The 11,820-nt window shown below is 32.9% G+C and overlaps 1 protein-coding gene across 1 annotated transcript; it reads right to left on the bottom strand.

The window, feature by feature from the left end:
• Positions 1–1,187: 1,187 nt before the first annotated feature.
• Positions 1,188–10,905, bottom strand: LOC129224997 (uncharacterized). Its single transcript, XM_054859545.1, has 5 exons — positions 10,780–10,905; positions 10,571–10,627; positions 7,680–7,756; positions 6,347–6,476; positions 1,188–1,446 (listed from the first exon to the last, which is right to left on the bottom strand). Exons 1-5 carry the CDS (start codon positions 10,903–10,905, stop codon positions 1,420–1,422), a joined length of 417 nt encoding a protein of 138 aa, XP_054715520.1. The 3' UTR covers positions 1,188–1,419.
• Positions 10,906–11,820: the final 915 nt, after the last annotated feature.

Here is an 11,820-nt window from a genome sequence, read left to right as displayed (position 1 = left end):
AATATTTTGGCATTAAAGTAGGCTTGCATGAAGAATTAGCTTTTTTTTTCATGTACAGAAAAAAATCTCTGAATGACTATTTTTAAAACTACATATTTTCCCCCTAGAAGCAATGTCAGAGGAATTCTAGACCACTATCCATTACCCCAGACCGCAAACAGTACTTTTTAAACAGAAAGCTACAAAATACCTTAATGCAGATATTATGAGGATGAGAGTAAGCTGATTCATCTATTATGTGTAGTTTTAATAAAAATGGCTCGTTGTGATAACACAAAAACAATTTAAAAAGGGAAAAAAAAATTCTCAAGATAGAAGCAACATCAAGGGCGCCCATATAGTAGAGGGGCAAGGGAGGGTTTGAGCCCCCCCCCCCTTTGAAATTAGAACTTCCTTGCTTTTGGTACTTTTTTCTTTGCAAAAATGTAAAAACACTTATTCTCCAGGCATTAATGAATAAGTTATTAAAAATGAAATATTTTAATGACTCTAATCTGTCCCAAAATTGGTTTCCATGGAGAAAATGCCCTCCTAACCCATGGGGAAAATATCTGAGCCCCCCCTTACAATTTTGCATATGGGTGCCCTTGAGCAACATTGGTGTAATGAGGTACATTGGAAAGGAATCTGCAGCTGGTATCATTAATATATACAAAAAAAAAAAAAAAAAAAAAAAAAAAAAAACAAGTACATAAACAAAAAAAAAAAAAAAAAAAAAATCTATGGCTGTATGGCTGTATAAGACTGTAAATAAATGCTGTAATATAAAATTGCTAATCCCTCCAATTTTTGATTAAATTACTTTTCATTTCAAAAAGTGAGAATTAAATGCAAATACAATATTATTGTATAAATCTCATAAACATAAGTGAGACAGTATGTTTAGTGGTTGAATAACTCATAGCATACGTTTGCATTTACAAATGAAATAATTTTAATAAGCATTTAAGTTTTTAATTTAGTTTTAACCATAGTTCTTTTTTTTTTTTGCTAAGAAGCATGCAATTAGAAATCAAGATGCGTTAAAATATTTAAAACTGTGTATTTAAAATCAATAATTTTAAAAATATAAAATGATAAAACAATGATAACAGATAAATAGAACAATGAAAAAATAATAAGTTACAATTGAGGCAGTGAAAAGTAAAGGGATGTAAGGGGCAACATTAAAAATTTGGAGACAACCAGTACAGAAGGTAGGTGAACCTCTCCTATGTCTTGGGGCAAGAGATTGTATTAGTAGTCCTGGTAGGTGCTGTTATACAGCATGATTTAGAAAAACTTTTCAATAAAAGCCTACCTAGGAGCTAATCTTTAAACGCGTTTTACTCAAAACTTGAAAACGTCCACTTGCATTAAGTTGCTTCTCACTGCCTAAATTGATTACAAATTTTCAAAGCTTTTATTTTCAACTGAGTTTCATCTTTCAGCCAAATTTGATAAATTCTGGAGGGAAAAAGAACATTTATTACATTTTAAAGAAGATGCTTATTATTCCAATTATAAATAAATAATAATACATAGATAAAATAACATTTATACTAAAATAATGACATACAGATAACAAACTCTAACTTTGATATGAAAATTGAGAAGACAAAGTTTAAATGAAACGTAATTTTTAGAAGTAATAAATTTCAAATATAAAATATTTTTGCCGCAACTTATAAGTTTTGTTTAGAAAACTTATTGAAAGAAACTATAGTGAATTCAGTGAGAACTGATAGTGGAAGTAAACAAAGCAATGTAACACTTGGCGGTCCTGTTGTCTGATTAGCCATAGGATGCAAGGGCGCCCATATGCAAAATTTTAAGGGGGGGGGGGGGCTCAAAAATTTTCCCCATGGTTTAGCAGAATATTTTCCCCATGGAAACTGATTTCAGTACAGATAGGAGATATTAAAGTTTGACATTTTTAATATCTTATTCATTAATGGCTGGAAATTTTTTTTTATACATTTTGCAAAGAAAATATGCACTAAAAGCAAGGAAGTTCTTATTTCTAGGTGGGCTTGAGCCCCCCTTGCCCCCCTATATGGGCGCCCTTCATAGGACGGCAAAAACCAATAAGATATTCCCGAGAAGAATCGCCAATCCAATGAATAATTTATGACAGTGGCAAATTTTGGTGCCAAACAGCAGCCCTCTTCGTTTACTTCTTCTATCAATTCTCTCTGAATGCAATATAGTTGCATTGTTTTACAGTTGCATCCATTTTGTGGCCAAACAAAAAGCTTCTCTTTAGGGGGGAAACCAGTTCAGACAGTTCAAAAAATCCACTTATTTTATGTCATAAATGTTAGTAAAACTATTCAAGAATATGCTGTCAAAATTTCAGTGAAAAATTCCGATTAGTACCAATGCTATGAGCACTTAAAGTGACTGTGTAGATTCGAAAACTTTCACAGCATTTTTTTCAAATGCGTTTTTCTAGAAACAACTTTTTTTCAATTGGTGGGCATTTTAGCTCAAAGAGTTATAAGCCAATCGCTCTGAAATTTTGTATGAATATTTTTTATTCAATTATACTAGACCAAGAGCTGAGCCCCCAAAACACGATTTATCTCTTTTATGGCTTGTGACCGGTTAAAATAGTAAAAAATGCAATGAAAAAACTTTGGCTCTAATGCCCCCCACAAATTTTGGGTCACACGGCTGCGTGGGTGGATGAAAGGTGAAAAAAAAGAAAAATATTAAAGTGATGAGTTAAATGGCTAAAAATTATATAATAACATTAAATTAACAAGAAAAAACACGTAGCAAATTTCTCCCCCAGCTATGTTGGGGCAAACGTGGTGCCCCCCAGGGGTAAAGTATCGATTATTGAACTAAAAAAAATGATCACTTTCGTGGGGGGAATTTTACAGGGTATTAGTTTCATTATTTTGATTGCCAAAAAAAATCCCCCCCCCCCAGTAACTATGGGTCAATTTGTCAAAAAAATTTTTTTTGTTCTTTATTTAGTCCAAGTCGAGTATTATTCGAACTTACGCATGACTGTTTAAGTTGCAAAAAAACCCCAGTTTGAAAGTTTATTCGTTAAAAAAAACTCGTAGCAATTCCCCCCCCACACACACCTATGGAGGGGGTTGCTACGAGGTGCGCGGTTTTACAACGTGGTGCCCCCCCCCCCAGGGGTGGATTATCGATTCATTAAATTAAAAATAAATGATCACTTTCGTGGAGGGAATTTTACAGAGCATACATTTAATTGTTTTAATTTCAAAAAGAAAAAAAAAATCTCTCCCCCTCCCCCTCCAGTAACTATGGATCAATTTGTCAATTTTTTTTTTTTTTTTTGTTCCTCTTTATTTGGTCCGAGTCGAGTACTATTTGAACTTTAGCCTGACCGCTTAAATTGCAAAAAACAAAGCTTGGATGTTTATTCGTTAAAAAAAACTCGTAGCGAATTCCTCCCATCTATTTGTGGGGGGGGGGGGGGTTGCTACGCGGTGCGCGGTTTTACAATGTGGTGCCCCCCCCAGGATTGAACTATCGATCGATTCAATAAAAATCAAATAACTGTCGTGAGGGAATTTCAGAGTATACATTTAATTGTTTTAATTGCAAAAAAAAAAAAAAAAAAATCTCCCCCTACCCCAGTAATTATGAGTTTATTTCACAAACAAAAGTGATTTAATGTTAAAATTGCAATAACGATTTTTTTACTTGTAAATTTTAATGCGTTAATCCGATGCGTTAAAAGAATTTTTAAAATAATAATTTGGTAATTCATATAGATTTATTTACCTTCATCATATTGGTTGTGATAGTGTCTATCTAGTTTGATAAAAATGTTCCTACAATCTCGATGATCTGCTTCTGTTAAGAACTCGGAAAAATCTAAATCACGGAATCTCAGTTTTCAGTGTTTTCGAATCTTTGAAACTTTTATTCCTTCAAATAAAGTTTCTGTCAAGACATTCAATCTTTTATTTAATGGCTGGCTACACTTAAAATTGCCCTTTAAAACACTCATAATATAAAAACATCAAAATTTATTTTTGAAAAAAGGATTTTTTTACGTTTTCAGTTAAGGATGCGGTACAGCGTGCTCCGAAAAGAAAAACCAACAGCTATAACGACTTCACTGTGTTGGCTACAGTTGAACACTGATGTACGGACGATGAATTGCTTCCTTTCATTTTGAAAAATATTTCAAAATTTCTAATTTAAATTAAAAAAAATTTTTTTTGGGGTGGGAATCTTTTTTTTTTTTTTTTTTTTGCTACAATCAAATGTAAACTCTGAGAAAATCCCCCCTCTCTACGAAAGTAATCTTTTTTTAATTTAATCAATCGATAATTCACTCCTGGAGGGCAACAAGTTCGCCCCAACATAGCTGGGGGGGGGGGGATTTTCTACCTTTTTTTTTACCGAATAAATAATTGCAATTTTCATTTACAATTTAAGAGGTCATGGGAAAGTTCGAATAGTACTCGACTCGGACCAAATAAGGAGAAACAAAAAAATTTCTTTTGACAAATTGACCCATAGTTACTGGGGGGGGGGAGAGATTTTTTGGCAATCAAAATAATGAAACAAATACCCTGTAAAGTTCCCCATCCCCAACCCCACGAAAACGATCTTTTTTTTTTTTAATTTTAACAATCAATATTCACTTCTGGGGGGGGGGGGGGGCTCCCACATTCGCCCCAACATAGCTGGGGGGGGGAATTTGCTACGTGGTTTTTTTTTTATTAATTTAATGTTATTATATAATTTTCAGCCATTTCACTTATGTTAATATTTTTCTTTTATTTTGACCTTTCATCCACCCACGCAGCGTGTGACCCAAAAATAGTGGGCGGGGGGAGATTAGAGTCAAAATTTTTAATTACATTTTTTTATTATATTAATCGGCCACCCGCCATAAACCAGATAAACCGTGTTTTGGGAGCTCTGCTCTTGGTCTACAGGGACGACGGGTTCGAACTGAAAAATTCATTTTGTGTTGAATAGTCCATTTATTGAGAAGGCTATAGGCTATATAACATTGCGCTTTGACTAATAGCAGTGGAGCAGCAATAAGAAATGTAATGAAAACGGGAAAATTTATATAATTGTATAAAATGTTTGGAACGCCGAATACATGTACATTTTTGAGGTAGACCGTGCAACGCCGGGCAATGCAGCTAGTAGACTCATAATTGCTGGGGAGGGGAGATTTTGTTTTGCAATTAAAACAATTAAATGTATACTCTGTAAAATTCCCTCCACGAAAGTGATCATTTTTTATTTAATCAATCGATAATTCACCCCTGGGGGGGGGCACCACGTTGTAAAACCGCGCACCGCGTAGCAGCCCCCTCCATAGGTGTGTGTGGGGGGGAATTGCTACGAGTTTTTTTTAACGAATAAACGTTCAAACTTTGGGGTTTTTTTTTTTGCAATTTAAACATTCGAATAATACTCGACTTGGACCAAATAAAGAGGAACAAAAAAAATTTTTTTTTGACAAATTGACCCATAGTTACTGGGGGGGAATTTTTTTTGGCAATCAAAATAATGAAACTAATACCCTGTAAAATTCCCCCCCACGAAAGTGATCATTTTTTTTAGTTTAATAATCGATACTTTATCCCTGGGGGGCACCACGTTCGCCCCAACATAGCTGGGGGAGAAATTCGCTACGTGTTTTTTCTTATTAATTTAATGTTATTATATAATTTTTAGCCATTTAACTCATCACTTTAATATTTTTCTTTTTTTTCACCTTTCATCCACCCACGCAGCCGTGTGACCCAAAATTAGTGGGGGCATTCGAGCCAAAGTTTTTTCATTGTATTTTTTACTATTTTAACCGGCCACAAGCCATAAAAGAGATAAATCGCGTTTTGGGGGGTCAGCTCTTGGTCTATACTCTATATGAGCCTAACTGTTTGATGATATTATTGAAAAAAATATTTTTTAAGTGCAAGAAATGTGAAAAAAATAGTAGAAAACATAACATTGTAATCAAACACCTCAAAAACGTACAATTTTCAACTTTTTTGATCACAATTAGGTTTATATTCTTAGGAAATATGCTGTTTATGGGAAAGAAAAATTTTAATAATTACAGACAAAAACTCTTCGGTAATGCCCACCAGCAACAAGCTCTGAAGGAGCCTGCCCCATGGACAGCAGCTTCTAACTCCAAAAAATTACAAGGTGTACTTCAAAAGATGAATAAAATATCTTCCAAATATAAAGAAATTCTGACAATTTCTTTCCTGTTAAAAAAAAATCACAAAAAACACTAAAATTTTAGGCTTCTAAACTGGTTTCCCCTCTTAGGGTAAAAGATGTTTGAAACTTCATTGGAAGTTTGCCTCAACTCCTGCTTACATAAAAAAAGATTTACCTTAATTATTTGTGTGTCCATTCGAGAAAAACCCTTTGATAGTATCGCTGATCGAGCTGCACTAGAATCCACAGAAGGAGAAGTAACCATCTTCCACCACTGAACTGTTCTTTCTATGTCACACAAAATGCTAAACATGGAAAAATAGAAAAATTTATAAGCATGTCTTAAACAAATCCAAATGTCATTTTCATTTTAGTTGGGTTAAAACAAAAGTAGGGGAATGTGGGGCAAAGTGAAATCGTGAAATATTTACTCTGCTTTTAGCGCCACCTATCGAGTAATATTTTAACTATGTAGTAACTAGTAACACATGTAGTCTATTCCAGTCAAGAAAATATTACCTCTGAAAATCATAGAATATAATAACACAAGCAATTTTCAAAATTTGATACTCATATTCTAATAATTTGCTGTAAGTCAAAAATTATCTTTGGTATTATTAAATGATAAAGTTCTTGTAAATAACATTTGAAATATTAATCGAGACTTTCTAGTATAAGGTGCAGTATTTATTTAGTTAATATTAAGCTTATGTGCAGTTTAAATATTTTGCACAATTAGACAAGTACATGCAGGGCAAAGTAGTTATTTTTGTTTAATTATTCAATCATTTTCTAAATCTCTTATGTATTCTTCATTAAATATTTTACTAACATACCTTAATACAGTAATTCACTTATTTATCCATTTCTCCACTTGTTTTCTTATCCATTCACTCTTTTACTCACTCATTTATTTGTCCTCATACATTAATTAATAATTTTTTTTTTCTCCAGTATCTTTTCATTTATTCATTCAACCTTTTATTTACTGATTCATTTGATCAAAAATATTTTTTATAATTGAATCGAAAATATTTCATTACAAATATATTTCATTTTTCACTTTGCCCCATAAAAAAAAGGCTTTTTCCACTTTTTTTGAAAGCAAAAATTTACTGCCAAAAAAAAAAACAAAAAAATTTCAATGCAAGTTTTATTATAAAATACAATTTTTTCTTTATGTACTGTAATTTTCTAAACAAATTCCCAATTTGTTCATTTTGAAAAAGATCAATCATGGTAACTATTTCACTTTGCCCCACATTTCCCAACTTTCACACATTTCAGAACTTAAATCTGCTTAATAGCATTTTCAAAACAGCTATTCAAAAAAATATTAGCATTCTCAAAGTAATTAGCGTCTAAATTTTGTAACTTTTTTTGCATAACCAGCTTTTATAAGTTTTTTTTAAGAATATATATTTTGCTTCAATTTTAACCACAAAAAATTAAATAAAATAACGCAATTCTAACATTTTGAGCTAAAATTAGAAATATAAGAATATTACCTATAGATTATTGAAAAAACTGGTCCATTTGTAGGAACTGCTCTTATCCTGTCATTTACATCGGCAAGAAGTGAACCCTGGCATTGTAACAAAATAAATAATATAAATTTAGCATTGAAAAGAAAAAAAGTATCAGTTTCACATTTTTGTTTGAATAAAGATTAATAATGACAATAGAAGAAATAAAAACAGAAAAGAAAAACAAATTTTCACTTAAAACTTCATATAGCTCTCAATCTTGCATGTTTTTGATCTTGCGTTTCCAATAAGAGAAAAATGAGGGGAGATAGAATTAAATTTAAGTACAACATCTCCCAGAAAAAAAAAAATCAACTCAGGCATAATTTTTATGAGAAAAAAAAAGGCTTGGGGGGGGGGTGTTAGGAGTAAACTTTATTGAGAAGTAAACTGTTTAAAAAAAACATTATTCAGAAATTAGCTTTTTTTCTACAGAATAAATGCAATATGGTATAACTTATGTTAATAAAACGCTCAATCTATATATATATAAAGCAGACAGTATTTCTTTGTTTCTTTCTTTGTACCCGATGGCCAGAAGCCCCCATAGCACCTACAGCTCTGAAACTTGGCACAAAACTCAAACGTAACCCGGGGGTGCGCACCTCAAAGCCGAAATTCTAAATTTCTAATTAGTTTTTCTTAATTAAATGTTTTATATGATTTTTAACCCTATTTTGTGCCCTTTCTTGTGTCCCAAATTCGTCACAGACCCCGAACCAATCAAGCCAGGAAAATATTTTTTGTACTGGGAAATTAATTTCAAATATGATGACTGAAAAAATTTTGAAGATTCACTGATTTTTGAATTTGTTTGAATTTTTGGAAAAACCTTTTTTTTTGCATTTTTTTTCCTGTGTTAAACTTTTTTCTAAACCCATCCCGTCAAAAGTATGAGAGATTTCTTTCCGAAAATTTTTATGAAGCAGTAAAAACATTTTTCCCTCTTCAGAAAAAAAAAAGTTTTCACAAATACGAGAGAGCTTTAAAAAAAAAAAATTATGAAATTTTGAAAAAAACTTTCATTTTTTGCTTTTTCCTAGGTTTAATTCTTTCTAAACCCATCTCACAAAATGTATGAGAGATTTCTTTCTGAAAATTTAGTATGTAGTAGTCAAGACATTTCACCTTCTTCAGAATTTTTTTTTTTCCAAAAATATGCAATAGCTTTTTTTTTTTTACAATTTTTTAAATTCAAAGTGACACATTTTATCTTTTACTGTCCTTTTGATCAAGGGAAAAAAAGCTTTCTTCCATCTGTGACGTCATGATAGGGTGTTCCCAATTGTTGTGACGTCATGCCTGGATTTCGATTTTCTCCTTTTTTTTATTTAGGAATTCTTTCTTTTTTCAATCCCCCCTCCTCTGCCACACGTTTTACTGTATCTATTTTATGTTACATATTTGCGAACTTAATTTAATTAAAATAGATAGGTGTTTTTTTTTGTTTTTTTTTGCAAATGCTACTTTTTACAAACTATGGGGAACAAGGGGAGAGCTTTTTTTTGTGCCATTTAATTTAATGAATCGAGTGCAGTTTTTTAAATGATTTTTGTTTATATTAGAGAATAGGTGGGGAGGTTAAAATAAATAGAGATGGATAAAAGAAATTAGAGATAGATCACAAAGACAGCAATTTTGGCGCAAAAAGGTGAATGACACAAAACGCAACTGAAAATAGGTATAGAAAATACAAAAAAGATAGATACAGATTAATTAATACCGCTGCCAAACATATTTAAACAGCCGCCGTAGGCGGCGAACTTAGCATAAAAACAGGAGGCTACTTTTTGCGCACTACAGGGAACAAGGAGAGAGTTTTTTTGAACAATTTAATTAAAAGAATAAAGCGCACAGTTTTTTGAAAACTGGAGATAGATCTAGAAAATATTTTATTCAAATTAATATTGATATAGCCAGATACAGATTGTTTACTACTGCCGCCAAATTTATCTAAGCAGCCGCAGGCGACTAATATATAATTAAAAAAAACTAATGATTGAGTAAAAATATATCAGTAAATGTATATCTGTGTTGTCAGGATCATGTAACCAATATTTTTCAATTTCCTTAGCAATCAAATTTAAATCTCTGCCAAATTTCATCATTCAAATTAATGAGAAAGTTAGTTTAACCTTTGTTCCTCAAATGGGAGCCTTGCCATTTGTTGCATGGTTTAACTTTGAAAAAAAAGAAGAGTATTATACAATCAGGGCTGTGGAGTTGGAGTTAAGCTGATTTGGGGGTGGAGTCGGTAGTTAAAGGTTTGAAATTCCAAGAATCCGTCATTTTCCCTCTAAGTCCGTAACTCTGTCAGTGCTTGTGTTGTCAGAGTTGCACTCGAACCAATTTTGGGGTAAAGAAATAGGAGTTGGTCATTTTCTCTCTGACTTTGCAGCCCTGTATACAATCTCAATCTAAATTCTTAAATTACATGCCAAAAGTTAATGATAACTAAAATAATATTTTGATACACATTGCACTTAGGTAGGCAGAATTTAACTTCTGCAGGGGTGGGAGAGAGGGGATTGGTCATAACAGTCAAGCCTGTCATTACTAAATTTTTAGGGGAAAAGGGTAAGTAACACTATAACTCAATACATTTCACGGGGGAAAAATACAAACCCAAATGCACAATTAATTTTTTTTTTGTCTCTACAATCCTTTTGGTAAATGCTTCCTACCCCCCAATCCCTTAAATGAAGCACCTAATAGTAGTAGTTATCTACATATCTATATATACTATTTGGCAATTATGTTCAAACCAAAGCTGGAGGTGATTGGGTACCCACTCTCCTAGCCGCAGCCCTGGTGCATTTAAAATCCACTAACTTGAGACTGTTGGAAATATTAAGAAAATAAGAATAACATACCGTGTATCCAGGAGCTGTTAAGGAGCAATCTTTCAGGTTTAAAATGCATACAGAAGGCTGCAACAAATCAATAATGAATTAAATGAATGAAAGAACAACAAAAAAGAGCAAAGAATTTATCAACAATTATAAATCAAGTCAGAGAGCACAATTTTTGAATCCTATATAAATTTCATGAAACTTACGATGAATGATAGGGATATATTTACCAAAAGCTCAAATGGAATGAAATCCTCGACATTGTCATGTTTCTGAAAACAGATAGTCACAGCAGCGACACGTTCAAAATCTGCTTTTCTAACTCGTCCTTGCCTACTGATGTCCACATTCAGCATTTCACTATTGTTTTCAATAAAAAAATACATATTTAAGCATTTGAAGTTATAAAGAGATTTACTATCATCCAAGGCAATTGATAACTAAAGATAAATTTTGTATTGCCAGGATCAAATCAGAGTGAGAGGGGATATGATTCAGTTGTTTAAATTAATCAAAATGAAAGATGTTAATGGGTTACATTTTTGCATGGAACACAGGACAAGCGGCAATTGTTTTAAGCTGTTCAAATCTCAGGCTAACCAGGAAATTAGGAAAAATTTCTACTTTAGTAGGGTTGTCGGCATTTGGAACAGCTTACTGGAAGAGGTTGCAATGATCAAAGGAGTAGATAGCTTTGAGAGAGCCATTGATCTTCATTGGGGACTTTGCACTCCAGAGTCTCCCGTACCTACCACTATTTGTGGCTTAACCAGTTGGATGGGACCCTGAAGACAGCTCTGATTTTTTGAACCAGACCAGAAACCGAGCAATCCCTGGTCCAGCACCCCCCAGAGGTATTGTTTCACTTGGAGGACTTTGTGACCACGAGCATATTCAACGTCCCCCAGTCACCATTAATGAAGACAGTTGATCTTCGACCAGTGAGGATCGAACCTGGGACCCTCCAGTTACAAGTCCGACGCCTTACCAATCAGGCCATGACGGCCTTCTCTTCATTGAGGACTAGTTTATTAACTAGGACCAGCTTAATAGGGCCAAGAGCCTATTGCTGGTTGTCGCATTTGTATAATTGATTACTAAATTGAGCTAGGGATTTGTTTGCAATGCTGCCATTTTCACCTATTATTAATGAACTTTATATTGCATTATAGCTTAATATATTAGCTCTTCAGGCAAATATTTCTTTTGAAGTCATTTCAAGATTTCATATTTTAAATATAGGAATAATACACTACAACGGGTTTACTTTG

Source organism: Uloborus diversus, chromosome 6 (genome assembly GCF_026930045.1).
Source record: "Uloborus diversus isolate 005 chromosome 6, Udiv.v.3.1, whole genome shotgun sequence".
NCBI classification, from domain to species: Eukaryota; Metazoa; Arthropoda; class Arachnida; order Araneae; family Uloboridae; genus Uloborus; species Uloborus diversus.
This window is presented reverse-complemented; position numbering and strand designations above follow the sequence as displayed.

Bases quoted from the DNA above. Each gene is read 5' to 3' on its own strand.
- LOC129224997 (XM_054859545.1), bottom strand. From the start codon at position 10,905: ATGCTGAATGTGGACATCAGTAGGCAAGGACGAGTTAGAAAAGCAGAT. The intron at 6,477-7,679 runs GTAATATTCTTA...TTCCATGTTTAG, and splicing joins GTTTTTTCAATAATCTATAG to CATTTTGTGTGACATAGAAA. The intron at 1,447-6,346 runs GTAAATCTTTTT...TTTTCCCTCCAG, and splicing joins TGGACACACAAATAATTAAG to AATTTATCAAATTTGGCTGA.